The sequence below is a fragment of the Erpetoichthys calabaricus genome, chromosome 12 (assembly GCF_900747795.2).
Source record: "Erpetoichthys calabaricus chromosome 12, fErpCal1.3, whole genome shotgun sequence".
NCBI classification, from domain to species: Eukaryota; Metazoa; Chordata; class Cladistia; order Polypteriformes; family Polypteridae; genus Erpetoichthys; species Erpetoichthys calabaricus.
In genome coordinates this window covers 12,215,251-12,234,007 of record NC_041405.2, presented here as the reverse complement: position 1 = coordinate 12,234,007, position 18,757 = coordinate 12,215,251, and the positions used below count along the sequence as shown (strand labels likewise).

The window sequence follows — 18,757 nt, the reverse complement described above, 5'->3', positions numbered from 1 at the left end:
GGCAGTTCAAAGAGAGACCCCTTTCCAGGTAGGTTGGGCGTGCAGTGGGTGTCAAAAAAAGGGGTCAATACAATACACAGAACAGAAGTAATCCTCAATACAGTATAAAAATAAAAATGTTCTCAGTGCGTAGCAGAATTTAACAGTAGATGATATCACATAATATGATTTGGATTTGTTTATAGTCTTGGAGACCTCATCCATCAAGCTGCCTCCCCCATATGACCATTCCGTGGCTGAAACAGTGCTGGGCCAGCCAATCTGATGATAGGACCCCTCATTCCCACGATTCCTGTGATCATCCATCAGGGATGACTTTACCTTAGGCAGGCAAAACAAGATGCCACAGATCTCTTCAAACAACTCTAACCTGATCTCAAGTCCTACTTGGCACACCCTTCCCAACCACAGTGGTGTATCGAAAATTACAGCACACATCCTATCCAAGTCAGGCATCAAAATAGCCAATGAAGCTGAAAACACTCTGTAGACTGTTCTTTTTAATGCCAAAAGCAAGAAATCTGCATCAGAGACACAGAACGCAGTATACAGTATATTATGCAGTTCATGCCCAGCTGTATACATGGGAAAAAACGTCTGAAACACTCACAGCATGTTTACAAGAATATCACAATCCTGTCGGAAGGATCCATGAATTATGATATATGCGCATACAAGTTCAACTAGACACACTAACTGGGCGACAGTGCATGTAAAATTCAAGGCTAATACCAAAAGTGCCACAGAACTGGCTGAATCGTGACAGTCAAATGAAAACATCATTAACACATTTGGACATGAACCCAGCATATGCTTTTTAAAGAAGGATATCTGACTAATAAGAATGACTTTATGACCAACACCCTCTGAGTCCCACCTTATGTATACTGTGTTACCACAAATTACTGCTGATGCAGTGTGTGCTGTTCTGCCCATGACAGCAGAATCACAGGGCCTCACTCAGGCCAATATGATGACTTGGCTGGCACCTGACAGCTGACTTAGAGTTGAAACATAATGAGTCACAAAAAGATGGCAATTAACAAACACAGATGTATCCATTTGGACACCATCTCAGACAAGTGGAAGTCACAACATAAAGATTGCTCTATGAATATTTTCTCATTATCATGTCTTTTTTAATAACTCACTTTTGTTTTAAACTGCTCCATGTTTTAATAAATCGTATTGTTTAATTAAAATGCCCTTTTTTTCACTCTTCTATCACTGATGCCTGTTGTCACTGAGCACAAGGGAGAGTACTCACCATCTTAAATCTTCTCAGATCCTCTCGGCATATTTTGCTGACATACATAAATTGGGAAGTATGGTGAAATGTTATTATCACTTGCCATGAGTGTGATTGCATTGTTTTCATGATAGGGAATGAATTTGAGGGAACACAATAGGAATTGTAGTCTAAAATTAAAAATAGTAAAAAATTGTCTTCCTTTCTCCATGATCAGGATGTCTCTAACCTAGAAGGAGGACCCTATGAAGGCTGAATTGGGGTCCTGCTGCAACTCACAACATCAGAATGATTGGTAACTGAGAACAACTGCAGTCAGAAACAGCACCATTAAGACACTAGCGATTTATTAAGAATAATATGTCTTTTCTGCATGCCTATAATTTTAAGTGAGAGTTATGGATGAGGTGTGGGAGATTAAGAGGCAGGTAAGGGTGCAATTGACACAGTTATCCTACATTTCTCAGTATGTCTAGAAACACGAAGTAGGTGGTGAGAATCTGAAGGGGAAGGAAGTCTGCACAGCAACCAACTTCTTTGAGATTAGCACAAGGGACCAAAAATGTGGTGGTGACTGGAAACACCTACCTTTCATTCTGAGAATTTAATTTGGTTAGCACTAAACTTCCCACCCACATGCAGTATTTAATTTTCAGTTTCAGTTTCTCATTTATAAACCATTCTTAATAATAAATTAGATCAATCATTTAAGTAGATATTACTGTTTTCTTTGCTATCATAATTGACATTATTGTGTCATTTTGCAATTCTGCACCTGTGGGAACATCAAGAACATGTCTTGTGCATAAGAAAGGATTAGAAACTTTCAATATCTCAATTTTTTTTTCTTTCTGATTAAACATAAGAACATAAAACATTTGACAAATGAGAACAGACCATTCAGTCCATCAAGCCAGTTTGTTTAGCTAATAGTCAATCTGTCCTATTTCAGATTCTTCATAAATGTTGTTATGGTCTCTGCTTCAACTCCATGGCTCAGTAGTTTATTCCAGTGTCCCACAATTCTTTGCTTAAAGGAATGCTGCCTGGCTTTTCTTAAATGCATTTCCCCTTAATTTCCACTCATCTCCTTCATTATGTGATTAAGTCGAGAGAATGTTGCTGGATCTACTTGATCAAAGCCTTTGAGGATTTTGAATGCAGTACCTTAATTAGGTTCTCAAGCAGCTTTCTGTGCTCAGGACTAAGGAGTTTTAATTCTGTTAGCCTGTCAAAGTAGGAAAAGCCAAAAACACCTGTTTTGCACTTTGTTGGTTAAATAATACTTTAATGATTTTTTTTAAAGGGCTAATTACCAAAGAAATAAACACAAAAGTAGAAATGGAACCAGGTCAGGTAGTTGGTGGTAATCTGCCATGCTATTGTCAAAGAAAAGTTACAGTTCTTAACAAGCATAAGGTTTGCAGAGAATTCATAAATTGTTCCAATAAGGCAAATTTCTGTGGAATAAAATAATTTACCACAGTAAGTGGGGTGCCACAGCAGCCTGTGCTAATATTATTAGCCAGCTTTGGTATATTCTTCCTCCACCCCTTTTTATTTGATACATATTGGTATGTCCCTAGCTAGGTTCTGCTTTGTTTTAGTTTTACCTTCCGCCATATTGTACTTTAGCTTAAAGAGATTATCGTCTTTTTACCTTCAAGTTGTTATTAGTTATCACATGCTAATGCTTCTTATAACTTCTTGTCCAAAACCTACATGACAGTATAATGATTCTTAGCATTTGATTTTCTTGGTGAGTAAAGCTATCAGTCCAAAGTCACTACAACAAGCGGGACAACACACACTCAGTACGGTCTGGGTCTTAGAAGAGATGCCTCACTAATACGGCGTTCGGGGACGGATTAGAACGAGAGACGTTCAAAAAGTTTTCTCACATTTTTTTAAACTCTATTAAGAATTTCACAAACAAATTACATTACTTTTCTACATAGTTACCTTACTTTGTGATGCAATTTTCCCAGCGTCATACCAACTTTTTAATGCCCGATTACTACAACTCCAACCTTCACCATTTCCAACAAAAATATAAAAGTGTGGAAGCTTTTTGAACGTCCCTCATAAAAACACATACTTCTGAAACCAGATTGTGTTGGGCCAGGGGCTAATCAACAAACCGTTTAATATAAGCCTACTTTCGTTACTCTACTACTAGAAAAGGACTGTGTCTTTGGTACGCATGTACATTATACCTAAAGCACTACACACTTTAAACACAGCTAGCCAAGGACTTCTCAAACAAACTACTACAGGTTATTTTGCCAACTTTGTCTTTGTGCAATTTACTTAGGAATTTACATTCAAGTATCAACATGAAGGGCTCTCTGCAAATTTCATTGTGTATTTGACTCGCTGTGTAGTGAAGGACCTGGAACTTTCTCTCTCATGTAGCTCTACTCATTGAAGTTTGTCTCAGCAGGAATCAGTGCATTCACTAGAATTGGAGTCCCACCAAGGAAAAGGTAAATTGTTGCTATCAAGATGATATTGGAACAGAAAGTTAACTGTCTGTCCAACCTAAGCACAGTTGCTGAAGAAGCCAATGACAGTCCAGAGCAATTAAAGGACTTGTTTGTAAAACTTAAACATGCCTATAAGACCTTTAAGAGACATTTTGAGAAATATTCTCTATTTTCTGTTAAATATTAACATGAAAGAAGCATTACAAGAGATAAGTAGCATTGCTCTACTTGATCAGCAAAGAAACATCACGTTTCTTGAAGTCAAGGTTAAAAAATAGGATAAGACAATTACATGATACTACATCGTGATATTCTGTCTCATCTCGGCATTCTAGAATATCATTAGGTTGCTACGATCAAACTCCTAAAGACTGGACCTAAGCAACCACCTGGTTTTAGCCCATGGAGAAGCAGAGATATCTGGCAGCTAAGATTCAGTCTTCCTTTATTAAACTGGAAGCAGCCCTTATGAAGTAACTTGCATATCAGAGAGCTTCTGCTTCTCTTCATGCTCTTAAAACGATTCTACTGGCCCTTGTCTGAGTTTCAGTTTCAACAGTGCATTATTAAGGCGGTCACTCACGTAATACCCCAACATTACGGAATGTCCATCACATGCCCTGTATGCTTAAGATTAGGACTGTGGGGGTTATCTCTTGAATTCCTTACTGTTGCCCCTTCCTTTGCCATTGAAGATCACGTGAACAGCCAATACACTGTAGCTAGTGATGGGAGGTCTGGCTCTTTTGGCTTGGCTCCCTTACAAGAGCCGGGCTCTTATGGCTCCCAAATGGCTTTTCATTTAGTATCACTCTCAGCCTTCTATTTTAGCCTGATTTAGCAATTATGAATGGTTTGTGTGTTGGTAAGCAATTTTTTATTCAGTGTTTTCATAAAAGCCTTATTTTATACATTTTTTTCGTTACAAAAAAAAAAAAAATACAGTTATTAAATGAACAACTGAACACAGAACCACAGCAACCACAGCAAACAAATCAAACAAATAAAGGTCAAAGTCTTCACATTATTACACTTTAGATAAAAGTCTTTAGTGCAGGATGGCATTCAGAAATACCAGATGCCTCAGCTTGGATGGGCTGATGCGATTTCAGCTTCTCTGTGGCAACCATGCTTCTGTGGCAAAATCTCTAAAATAGGCTTCACCTTGTCCACAGTTGGCTTCACCACCCTCAGCACGTCTTTAGTCATTAGGTTTATTGTGTGTACAAAACATGGGTGGTGGGTCCACTGCAAACTTTTTATGGCTTTTGTTATGTTTGCTGCATTGTCACTAACACAGCATACCGTCTACTTGCCACTCTTTTGCCACTCTCAGTAGCTCCTCTGCCAGGTTTTCTGCAGTATGTCTCTTGGCAAACTCACAACTGCCAAGAAGGCAGGATTTCATCTTAAAGTTTTCAATAAAGTGACAAGTGAGCAGGTCGTTCTGGATGTCCAGCAGTCAGTTGTCAGGCAAACTGCTGAAGCTTTTTTGACCCTGTCTTGCCACAATGCAGGCTCCTTGTTATATAGTCGTGGAATAATAGTTTGGTGCAAGGTTTTTCTACTGAGAACATACATGGGGATTAAGGCCTGGACAAAAGTTTTAAAGCCTTTGTCCTACACAACGGAAAGTGGCTGAAAGTCACTGGCAATCATTTTAACCAGCTCCTCATCAACATCTGTCTGGCTGGTATCATTTGTTTTGGAAGAAATGTGCTTATTTTGGTTGCAATTGCAGAAGGCTATGATGTACCTGCAGTTTTTGGCAAGACAGTGGATGCTGCAGCAGAAGTACTTGGCTCAAAAAAGGATACTTTTCCAGGGTCAGTGGATGGCAGCTGGAGGACAGAGGGCGAGCTCTCCTCCAGCGGTATGGACGGCTCAGCGCTTCTTTTAGATTTCTATGAAGGTTTGTCGGTGACCCTGCTCTGTCGGATATTTTAATTTTACAAATTCTGCATTCAGCTTTGCAGTCTCAAATATCATTGAAATGCAGCCACATGCTGCTTCTTTTTCGGTTTTCTCTCATTTCTTCTCTTTTTCCCGACGCGGTTACATAAATCCGGCTCCCCGTCTCTGTCACCCTATATACCTGGCCTGTACCACTTCACTCGCTGTCTTCGGATCGTTTGCCCCTCCCCCCTTCCTTCTTTCACATAATGGTATGATCCCAGCCTGTCTTTGCATGTGACTGGCCGCATGAATTCTCTGTAGCTGACGATTCGGCTCTTGTATTTCTCCAAGAAGAGTCAACATATCACTAGCTGCAGTTCGAGCGCAGATCCGATAAAAAGCTGATACAGGGTGCAAGCCATTAAGTTTCGTACGGGAAACCAACATAGTTCACGCATAAGCAAAACAATAGCATTCGAGCGTAAACGGATGCAATTACAAACCAATTTGGACCAGTGGAACACAGGTGGAAATCAACAGAATTCATATGTAACCCAGTAGTAAACATATACAAACCAATATAGTTCACATACAAACCGATAATATACGGACATGGACCAGTATAGTTCATATTGTACGCACAGTGACCGATAGAAAATACTCAGAAACCATTAGCGTCCACATGTACACCAAAAGATTACGCACAGCCTTATTACAAGCTTATTTCATTATAGATCCTTTTGTGTTAGGTTGTGTAAAAAGAAATTGTTCTCTCTTGTTGTTTAGGCACTCCATCAATCAACACTATTGTGTGCTTTGTTAAGCTTTAGGGTTCACCTTAGGATGAAAGTACCCCCCTTGTTTACTTCATGTCTGCGTCATCCGCAGTTTCGCTTCTATTCAAGTTTCCATTTCTGCTTTAACTGACGATTCACGGCACTCCCTTCTAGTTCGCCTGTTTGTTGAAGTTCGCCGTAGCTACAAAGGAACCTGCCAAAAAAGCATTAAAACATGTAAGGATTTTTTTTTCTGCCTGGCCTATTTCAGGCGCTTAGGAAAATTAAGCAACTTTCAGGTTTACTACAACTGAACGAGAACAATTTCTGCGTTTTACTTCCTTTGCTTCGTGTTGTTAACTGTTAGTTCCTAGTCGTAGAATTGTGCTTCTTATTTTTTGTAAAATGTTTAGAATTTGACTGTTTCTGAGGATGGTGTACTCATTGCGATCCTTACGTAAAATACCATCAGATGTTGGAAGAGTAAGCAATATACTGAAGTCTGGATATTTCACGGAATTAAAAAGTTGGCTGCCTGCGAAAACTATGAGGGACTCATACAGACCATAAATCATAGATTTTTGTGTGTAATCTATTGGTTTACATGTGAATACTGTTTGCGTACTTCATTGTATTGCGTGCGTACAATAGCTGATTTTATTAATTTAAACTATTAATGTGTGCGTATATTATTGATTTGTACGTGAACTATAACAGTTTGAATATGTATACTACTGGTTTAAATATGAACTATGTTGATTTGCACATGTATATCACTGGTTCCAGTGCGTTTGTTATTGGTTTTTGACTGAACTGTATCGGTTTGTGCCAGATGCTTGCAGCAGTAGCACCCGTATCAACGTGCCGAAACGCGTAGACGTTTACCTATTACAATAAAAGGAAGTTTTTGCATGAAACATGTCTATATTCATTACTTTTTTATTCATTCAATGCAACTTCACTTAGGCTTCCTGATGGCTTTAACTGTATTAGTGGTGCAAAACTAATTCATGGTAACAGATACGGTTGCGCAGTGCAAGCGCTACCTCCTCCCAATAAGGCGACGGGGGTTCAATTTCTGGTTGCGCAGAGAGCATATTAGCTCCCACAGTGTAAAAGTGGACAAGCGAAACTACATTGGTTACTGATGTGCGTGTGTGTCTTCACCCTTCGGTGTCCAGTCTTCATGCCCAGGGATCATTTCCGCTTGCATCCTTGTTGGTATAAGTCTCCGTGTTTCCCTGATGCAAATGGAGGGGGTGCAGATACCTATTCCGACAGTATTTGTGAGTTTAAAGGCCTACTGCTCGGACTGCTGGGATATATACTTGACATTTGTGGTTTACAGGAAATCCATTAGAATTATGTATTTATATAATTAGCCAAATAACAACATTGTCTTTTCGGGCACAGTAAAGAGACGGGAACCAACACTGGACGGGATGCCGGCACATTATATTTGCTCAGTTTTATTTCACGTATCCATTCTGGCCGCAGTTTTTGTGGTGTTCAAATGTCAAAATGAAAGAACTAGGTTGATTCTCAGACGTGCCGTTATCTAACATACTTAATCTATAAGGAGACTCCACATGGACAATGTCTGACATCTAAGACGCTGATTCCTGTCAGTTGTGTCAGAAAATTCACGGTTCCATCTTGTTTTACAAAATGGCAGTTGCTCAAATGTACTGCGACAACCTCCTCAACGGAGTGGAGCTCTTACGGTATGTGTGTACTGCCATCCGCTGGCTGTTCAGCATAACTTCTCATTGTTTATGTATGAAAATAACCTGCTAAATGTCCCTAAACATATTCAGAAAATATCTATTATCATCGACGTGGGTTTCCAAAAAATTTTAGGATTTGACTCACTCAACTATTTTTTAATTTATTTAATTATGAAGGATTACATTTTTTACCATTTTTAAATTTTATAGCCACAGCCCTTGCTTTCTTAATATTTATGTTAAGACAGGTAATTTTGGACCATTCTGTTTATTTGATTCTGGGGTGTAATTTTTCAATGTGTTTAATGTACATTATTATGTGCAGTTGGTGTACTTCTACTTAATCCCAGCGATCTAAGGCTTATACCCTTAGATTGCCTCTATGACTTTAATGCACCCTACAATGCATTGTTTGATACTGCACCTCATACCACTTTTTTGGTTAGGTATTATGACATATGACTTTTTCATTATTCTGAGCTTTATTTTTGATCATTGACTTTATTTCTATGTTAATTTAATTACAAGTCACAATGCAGGCAGTCTTTCAGGCACAAACTGTTCTCATTTTAATACTGCATCACCTCAAGGTTTTATTCTTTCTCATCCTTTAATATAGCCTTAGAACTTCCTATTTACACTTCTGTAAAGTTGTCCCACCATCTGCAGTGTCAGAGAGACATTCACATGTAGAAATGTGTGGTTTCAAGGTGCTCCATTCCAGGTCATATACCAACATGGGACCATTGACATATGTAGTTCAGGAAAGGACTGCACAGAATCAGTGCATGAATATGTGTGTGATATGTAGGCATCAATATAGTGACTTGCATTAAGGGAATGTCCCTTAAATACATCTCAGACATTAATGAATTGTAAAAAGCATTTTCCATTTCTGAGCTGAAAGAAAGTTACACCATTTTGTGCAAAATCAAATATGAGAATGAGGCTGACATCATCTTCAAAGCCTCACATTTGCATAAGCTATCAGACCTTCGATTAAATATTAATAATCACTAAGCACCTTTCATCATGTTATTTATGTGCCTGAGAATACATCATTCTACACCTACTATGGCATAATTATTATTATTACAGTGATTGTGATTGCACAGTGAAAGCAAAATGTCCTGGAGTCAAACTTCATGCACTGACCAACTTTAATACTAGAATAAACATGTTACAACCTGGAATAGAGTATTAGGGTACCATGTTTTGGAAAATTGAAAACCAATGACCTTCTGCTGATGCCCGTTTTGCTGAAAATGACATAGCAGTCAGTAGCACCCTCTTCAGGCAGGCTGATAAGCACAAAACAACATGGATACATGCTAAATCTAAACAGTGGCACTTTATTGATGCTGTTATCAGGTATGAATGCAAAATTTGTGATTTCAGGATTACCAATGCCGTATGTGGAGTGGAATGTTAGACTGATCATTTACTGGTCAGATCTCTCCTTGTACCCTTGTAAGCCAAAAATTATAAGGCATTCTCTTAACACCACAAAGCTGGAGCTCATTGGACATCAAGAACCCTTTACAGCCAGCTTTGACAATAAATTGACACTCAAGGGAAATTTGAATGGTAGCATAACACAGAAATGGGACCAGTATAAAACTCTGGTAGCAAAGTCATTAGATCAAAAAGTAGAGCTCACCAAGGCTGGTGATTTCCACATGAGTTACTGTACCATCAGCAGGGTCTTTGTAGATCCATGAAAAGTAAATAATAGGAGCTTGGATTTGTGTAGTCATTTTATACTGTACCATCTCACCAAGTCATCAGGTGAAAGGTTCTGTGGACAATGTTGTCAAAAGTGGAATGCTCACACATATGCATAAATCTCATTTACAACAATATGACATGCATTGTCCTCTTAAAGGGAACAATCTTGGAGCCTTTCATTATTTCAAAAGGTGTGACACCAGAGTGAGTGTAACTTCCTGTGCTCGTCAACCACTTTATCAAATATTCACATAACTATATATTCACAGATATTGAATATAAAATATACCTAAATTCATGGACTATTCTTTGACCTATGACATTGTCACAAACTCAACAAAAAGCCATAGCAAGGTTTGGGGCAGCCACCAATATATTATTTCCTGGCTGCAAAATTGAATAAAGTGATAGCACTGATGTGCACAAATTGGAGTCCAAAACAGAACTGAGGAGATAGGGGAAAGGTGGTGGCTTTTAAAGGCCAATATAGGAAGTGACCTCAAAGGGGCCGGAACCAGAAGGGTCTTCATCCATAGGCTCGTACTCGGAAGTGACTTTAAAGGGGTCGGAATCAAAATTGACATCATCAGGGCCAGGCGGAATTTCCGGTGAACGGTCTGCAGAAAAGTGAGAAAAAGAATCCGTGCACTCTGCCACATTCCGGTCTGTCTCTGAATTACCCTCATTCAAGCCCTTTAGCTGCCTCCCATGTGCACATGTGTGCCAACATCTAAATGATAGACCAGTGAAGCTGACAAATTTATTTTAGAAACATTCTACACCAACAAATGTTCCATATGGTCCGCATAGCATCTAATCTCAAATGTACTACTGACAGTTTTGAAGATCCATGTCATCTCTTTCGTGTCACAATCGGCCTGAATAAGACAGAAGTCCAATTTCATAAGTTTTCTGGATCTGCAGTTCTCCCGATTCATTCACCTTGAGGCAGTACATCAGAAGATAGTGGTTGACTTTGAGTACCTCAGTAGTATTCTTTCTGAGGATTGCTTCTTGGAGAAGGTAATTCAGACAGCCAGACCCTTTGCTGGCTTTGATTATGTGAGTTCAACTGACACAACATCAGCACTTTAAAAATATCAAGGTGTACAAAGTCTCTGTCCTTAGTAGTCTCTTTTTAACAGTAGTTGGGGAAACATGGGCCAACACAGACATCTACAATAAGGACTAGAAAAGTATTAGTCCTTATTTACTGACAAAACTAAGTTAAAAATCTAAAAGTCATTAACAAAGTGACAAAAGGGATGGTCTTGAATACTTGGCTCCGCTGGACAGGGCATGTCAGCCGCATGGAATATTCTGGTTACCCAAAACAGCTGCTGTATTTCAAACTCTCCTTGGGTAAAAGAAACGCTAACAGACCTTGTTGAAATCTGAATACTGTTTGAAAGGCAACATCACCCATGATGGGCTTTCAGGTGGAGCAAAGTAGACAAGACAAGTGTGCTCAGCATGCCATGGTAAGGCACCCCCAAAACCTTGAAGATAGTCAACATGCAGACCTTAAGGCTTCCTGAGGGAAAAGGTTCTACCAGCAGAGTCAAGACGATTCCTTTTCCTAAACCTGCCAACATTCATTATGGCTGGAGTTTGTACGTTCTCAATTTTGAATTGTTATAATAACAGTAACTATCATTACAAAAGCTAAGATAAGCCACCAAATAAGCGAAAAGTTCAACAGAGACAAAAAAGCATGAGAAGGCTCAATTGCAAGGTAAAAGGATGGCTGCATTAACAAACAAATTACTTTAATTGGCTGTTGTTTGTTTTGCAGGATGCACACTTGGTTGCTGGTACTTGTCATTTTGGCATCTGTTTCTCCTCTATGTAAGTATTACCAAGGCATTCCCACTGCTATTTTGAATGTTAATTTCTTTCATCTGTAATACACTTGCTTAACTCTGCTTATTACTCATTATTTACTTTTTATTTATTTATTTGCACCTGTCAGTGGCCTTTGAGGTGATCTGCGAGGCAAAGCCCCCTCAAATGCATGTTGGCAACAGTACATCACTTAGATGCTGCTGGAAATGTGAGAGAAAATGTGCTGCAGAAAGAATCATGTGGATAAAAGATGATCACATACTTCACGAACATCCACCAATTGAATATCAGAGAAATCTAACAGTGAACAAGCGACTTCAATTTATGTACCAGAATATAGGAAATGGAGAAGTTTCTTTGAACATTGAAAATCTTCAATTGTCAGATGAAGGAACCTACAATTGTTTAGTTCTCATCAGTCAAGCCTATCGTGAGGGGAGAATAAATCTGAACGTGTCAGGTAAAGTGACTGCTTTAAGAAAAAACAAAAAAGGGACAGTTATAGTAATTTCAATAAAAGCCCCCAAGGCAAATTTTGTTTAAAACATGACAGAGATTTGACACCAGATCTTCTTTCAGTTTAAATTAATTGGCTTACTATGCCGAAGGTTTGTTTCCTTGTGTTCTTGTGCTTATTCCTGTAACAATGATACTGGTTCTTTATTATCCAGTGTGATTTTTTGCTTTTTCTTGACATTAGACTTGAATCATTTATTTAAGCTGCTAATTTTGTTGCAGATTTGTAAAACACAACTGAATTTCTGAGAAGAGAGAAGGAACACAAAAGGCAGAGATCTGTTTTTACTTTTGATAGTGTCAAGAAGGCCAGATTAAATTTAAGGTGATTCAATGTTGTATAACAAAATGTGACCAATGCCAAGGGGTCAATGCTTTTTTTAAAGTGTATTTTGTTTAATGGCTTTGTTAACAATTTGCTCTACTTCTGCTAACTACATACCTGAGTGAGTTAAAACTGTCCTTTATTTTATTTTATCCGTGAAGCATTCCAAACCTAGAATGAGACAGAGTACACAAAACAATTATTATTATTATTTTTTTTTTAATTAAACGTAGATTTATTAAAAAAAAATACTGGGCATCCTTGCAGTACATTGGTTAGTCCTTACCTGCCTAAGGTAAAGTCATCCCTGATGGAGGATCACAGGAATCGTGGGAAAGAGGGGTCCTTTCATCAGATTGGCTGGCCCAGCACTGTTTCAGCCATGGAATGGCCAAATGGGGGAGACAGCTTGATGGATGAGGGCTCCAGGACTCAAAAAATATCCAAATCTTATTATGTGATATCATTTACTGTTAAATTCTGCTCCATACTTCTAAAATTTTTATTTATTTATTTATTTATTTTTTATTTTACTTCTAAAATAACTTTTTATTTTATACTGTATTGAGGATTTTTGTTCTGTTCTGTGTATTGTATTGTATTGACCCCCTTCTTTTGACACCCACTGCACGCCCAACCTACCTGGAAAGGGGTCTCTCTTTGAACTGCCTTTCCCAAGGTTTCTTCCATTTTTCCCTACTAGGTTTTTTTTGGGAGTTTTTCCTTGTCTGCTTAGAGAGTCAAGGCTGGGGGGCTGTCAAGAGGCAGGGCCTGTTAAAGCCCATTGCGGCACTTCCTGTGTGATTTTGGGCTATACACAAATAAACTGTATTGTATTGTATTGTTAGTCCCTGTGTAAATAATTTGACAAGAGGATCCACCACTACAGTACTAAACCAGTCCTCCTTTATAATACATACCTCTCTTGGCCCATCACTGGTCAATCCTTCCTCTCAGCATTACAGGCATTTCCTACACCTGTCTTTCACAACTCAAAGCCCCCCTGTATTCTAGAGGAGGCATCATTTCACCTTTGAGAATCCCTTCCAGTCCCGACAGAAATGATATCCAGCTCAGGGTCTGAATTTGGAACACACACACGCACACACACACACAACACACACACACACTAGCCTATAACTCCACTTAGTACCTATTGGTGTCCTTGTAGCCTTAGAGGTAGTTTGGACTTTGAAGGGCCAGGACTAGGACTCCATTGAAGCCCCAGTGCTGCCGAGGTGCCTTGTTTGTGAAGGACGGCACACTTCCTAAAGGATGCATTAAGGTCCATGAATCTCACAGTATCATTGAAGAGCATTATATCCTCCCTCCCATCTTTTTCACACTGGGTGCATAGCTGATAGGAATCTGAATACTTTTTGTATTTACGAACAACTTTTATGTTGGATGTTACAGAACAAACTGGTAGGTGGTAATGAGAGTTTTCATATCAGACAGTTGTGTAAACACTTTTACAGAATTAGTTTATTTACATGCTGGTGATAATGATATGAATTTCAATATTAAAGAAATAAAAAACACAAAATGTAACTGATCAAAATTAGTAGGTGACAATATGCAATATTATGTTTTTTGTTTGTTTTTTTTTAAATAGAGATAAGGCTTTCCTGACAGATTTGACCTCTACTATGGTTTCTGTATTTATAGTGAATAAGACAACAGCTTTCATTGATTGCTGAAAAATAAAATCTTGTGATTAGGGAGTCTTAATTCTTAAGAATGTGGTTAACAGCAAGTGAAAGTTTTCAGGAGATTCATATCCTCTTAATATTATTAGATTTGAAAAAAACTGTAATAGAAAAAGTACTGGATAGATTCAGGCAAGCTGCCATGGCTACATGTTGATGGAATGAAATTTCAGTTTGGACCAACAATAGTGGCTGTGTCTTAACGAGAAATTAAGAGTTTAGGGTTATCGTGTTGTTGTTTTTTTACGCTTCAACTGTTTTCACTTAGTTTTATTTATTATGTGTTTATTTTCTTATAGATACAAACCAGAAATTTAACATTAATTAAAAAAATCCAGCTAAGCATTAATTAGTCATGAAAAGTTCATAAATCCTTTTATTGTATATGCCTTTTGCTGGTATACATCACTGATATCCTTATTCTCTTCCAAAGAATATGGAAACCTGATTGAAAAATCAAGTTTCAGTTTTTCAGGTGGCTGAAAATAGGCTTGGGCACCCAAATGATTTATGGAATGGACAGGACCATAGAAACATGGTGTTATTTTGTCACAAATGACCTTTTATTGCAAAAACAATTTATTGGTTCTAAGATCATATTACAATGGTTACTACTGTGGACATAGCACAACTTCCAGGGCTGTTTCCTGCCTCGCTTGTAGTGCTGCCCAGGTAGACTCCAGGCCCCTGACCCCTAACTTGGTTAAGCAGGCTTTTGAATGAATGTATGTAGGTATGAATATATTAAAAAACAAACATTTAAAGAAATAAATTAAATTGAATTCTATTTAATTTGCCTCCTCTTGGACAGAATAAGCAGGTTAGCAGTACACATTTTCTATACTGTCAGAGAATCACATTGTAAAAGTGCTAAGGGAGTATAGAGACAGCTGTCTTCCTCTCTTTATTTCCTATATGAGAAAAAGCAGAACACTGACTCTTTAGTTATTTTATGGAGCAAGCAGTATGCATGGGAAGCTTCCTTTGAGATGCTGCTGATCTTAGTGAAATACTTGTTTTTAAAAACAACCCATTTGTATGAATTTTTTTGCAGATCATGTGAATCCAGATGAAAAACAGAAAACTAATTTTAGGTCACGTGGTAAGTAGTAAAAGGAATTCTCATTTGATTAAAATATTTGGGCCTTTCTTATTTCTTGATCAATTTTCTTCTTGTCCTCCCTCTGGTTGAGGTAATACATCTAAGTAAGTTCTCTCAGGTTGCATGAAGCATTGATTTGGATGTTTGAAGAACACTTTTGTAAATTAAAGATTGAGTCTCTAGATTCTGCTTGATAACTACAGAGAGAGTAAACATTATATTAGTACCTGTAATTGAAGGCAGTGTTCTGCTGCATATCTTAATATTTTTTCCCTGTAATGAATCTCTGCAAAATACCCCAATGTCAATACATTTTTACTTTAGGCAAAAAAGTCTGATTAATACTATATTGTAGGTATGTGTGTATAAAAATGTAATAAATGATGTGGTCAAAACAACAGGCAGGAAAGTTGGCATAGGACAGGGGCAAAGATTAACAAGGCTCAAGGAAGAAAAACAAAACATGCACTGGTAAGGAAGGTATAGGTCTTCATGCCAATACAAAATGAAGACCTCAGAATTATAGTTATTATTTTAAAGAGAAATCTATCAATTCATGGTCCACTTGTAGGAACTGATGGCTCAGCAGACTCTAGCTTGGTGCCTTTGTCACAAAAATAGAACTGCTCATAATCCTTGAGGTGCTTTCCATGGCTTGGTTTTAAAGTGACCTGAGAATGTGGTCTAAGCCCACTTTAAGTCCATAGTCTCAGCTGAGAGTCAAGAGATGAACCAGAAGAAAAGACTAAAATGGGGGGTGGGGGAAGAGAGAACAAGTTAAAGACAGCATAAGTCATAGAGACAGAGACAGGGTGTGTAATTGGGGGTGCTTTCTCTTAGCACATTAGACAACCCAGAGGTTAACAGGATGCTTGAACAGGTGAGAAAGGAAGAGCTTTTCTTTTTTTTTCATTAAAGTTAGAAATTAGGCAAACCACATCACACTTTACACAAGGAATCTGAGACCTATGGAGGCAGACCCAAGGAAGAAACAAGAGTTTTAGTGTTTTTTTTATCCAATAGACTGGTCAAATACAACACCAGAGAAGATAAGTATGAGGATTTTACAGCTCTACCCTTGTTTTTGATTATAAGAAACCTGAAGGGCTATCCAGGGAATTGCCATCATGAAACAAAGAGCTGAGAAGTGAAGAATGGAGGTGCTCAAAAAAAAAAAAAAAAAAAGAAAAGAAACGGATGAGAATGTTAAGAAGTGAAAAGCAAAATTGTACATTTGGTAACAGTGCTAACCACATGGACAGAAGTCTCAATACACACACACAGACTGTTTTGCTTTGCAGTTTTATTAATTGATTAGGAAAACAAATTATTTGGTTCATTTTAAGAATGTGTGTGTAGATAACAACATCATTAAACATTAAACAGTCCATCAGTGTTAGGTGCTTAAATTGTCTGAGCCTCATCTTTAGGAAGGTCTTTGTAATCCATGAGTAGTACAGAAACTGCTGATGCTAGGAAAAATAAATACAGGGCAGAGTTATATATCATGAAGATAATTTTATTATCTTCTAGCTTTTTAAATATTGATAATATGAGTACATTTCTATGTTTAATTATGTTACAATGCACTTATAGAACTATTGTCTTTGTATACAAATGTATTAATGCAGATTTTCACACCCATTTTAGGAGTTGGTGCAGGAGCAACAGCCTTAGTTATTGTCATAATTGGGGTGGCCTTTGTACTTTTGAAGAAAAGATTAGGTAAGTCCACTGGAAAAAAGTCTTTATTAACCAATTCATGTAGAATTTCATGAATCTGATCAAATAACATTATCTTAAATGCACTCCTACTTACAATGTTTTTTTCTTTAGAATGCAGTCACTTTCAAAAGAAAAAGAAATTACCAAAGACTGGTTATGGAGAAGAGTCTAGAAAACTAGAAGATGAATCCAAAAAAAGCATCTGTCCAAAAGACGTTTACACTTGCTGTTAGCAAGACCCAAGTAGTTCAGGTATCATGAGGCACAGCTGAGAACTTCAAGTTTCTTGAAGAACTGGTCTGTAGAAAAAGGAGGAATGACCAGAGCTGCCGATTTTTGACTATTAACAACAAGAAGATTTAAAGGCTTAGCTTATTCTGGAATATCAACAAACTCAGCTGCCAGCTTGTATTTGTCAGGGTTTTGTACAGCCTGGCACAAAAGAGCCTGTATTATCAACTGTTCTGTCAAACAGGTAAGCATAGTGCCAATCATGTACAGTGCAGGCTGACTCTAGTGCAAATACCTTTTGGAATGCGTGGCGCAGTGGTAGTGCTGCTGCTTTGCATTGATTAGACTGTAGAAGATTGTGGGTTCTCTTCCCAGTTTGTCCTTGTGTGGATAGCGCTTTGAGTACTGAGAAAGCGCTATATAAATATAATGAATTATTATTATTATTATTGTTAGTTATTGTTATTGTTATTATTTTAGATTTGTATAATATTATCCAACCCCTAATTCCTCAGAAAACATGGCCATTTTAGTAGGTTCTGGGGTAAAGATTTAAAAAATAATACTAAATAAATAAAAACAAAACTGTGATAAATTATATGCTTTTCACTATGTACCATATATGTTTTGATTACTGTTTAATCATTATAAAGATTTTTTTTTAAATTTTGGAGATCGTAAAGAAAAATATTACAAAGGATATTGTTAAACAGAGTGCGTCACACTAGCGTGTTTAACTGGTACCAGATCCTAATACCCAGTAAGTTGGATGAAGCAGACCAGAGTTTTAGTAGAATGTCTTAATTAATTGTCAAACGTTTCCAAAGAAGTTTTTATTGCAATGGCCTTGTAAAGCTAAATATTTATTTTTATTTGCAGATTTGTGTGGTTTCAGAAACGGAGCAAATACAGTAACAATAACTAACTGTCACAACAATAATGCAGAACTCAGGCACGAGAAATGCACAAACCAGTGTGTTCCTTCGTGCCGGTCCCAAGCCCGGATAAGTGGAGAGGGTTTTGTCAGGAAGGTGATTCGGTGTAAAATTTTGCAAGATCAATATGCAGACAAGAAGATCTGTCTGAAAAATAAATCCCTACAGAATTCTAAAAAAGGTAATACCCAAAAAGGCCAGTAGATGGCGGTGGAAGTGAACAGATCACTATGCCGTTGTTAGCAGATACAGTACTGCAGTTACAAAATATGTTAAAGCTGTTCAGACACGGAGCACAGTCACTACTTAAACAGCAATTACCATGTCTGGTTCTTTTTAGAGGTACATATATAGAATTAGGGCGAAACATGTGTCGCGTACTCTTTGCATTATTTGACAGTAAACTATTTCAACCATTCTATGATCTGCTTCTCACAAACTGAAGGCACCGTGGCGGATGTTAGCTGACTTGCTGGCCAACCATAAGCGTTACCTGGTAGGTAACCA

General features: G+C 37.8%; 1 protein-coding gene and 1 gene segment (V, D, J or C); one reads left to right on the top strand and one right to left on the bottom strand.

The window, feature by feature from the left end:
- Positions 1-18,757, bottom strand: part of LOC114661874 (immunoglobulin heavy constant gamma 2B-like) — a 185,140-nt gene that overhangs the window by 75,072 nt on the left and 91,311 nt on the right.
- Positions 6,527-17,339, top strand: LOC114661877 (uncharacterized). Its single transcript, XM_028815100.2, has 6 exons — positions 6,527-6,644; positions 11,658-11,710; positions 11,835-12,167; positions 15,312-15,359; positions 17,010-17,084; positions 17,196-17,339. Coding segments are annotated over exons 1-6 (633 nt in total). The 5' UTR covers positions 6,527-6,642; the 3' UTR covers positions 17,318-17,339.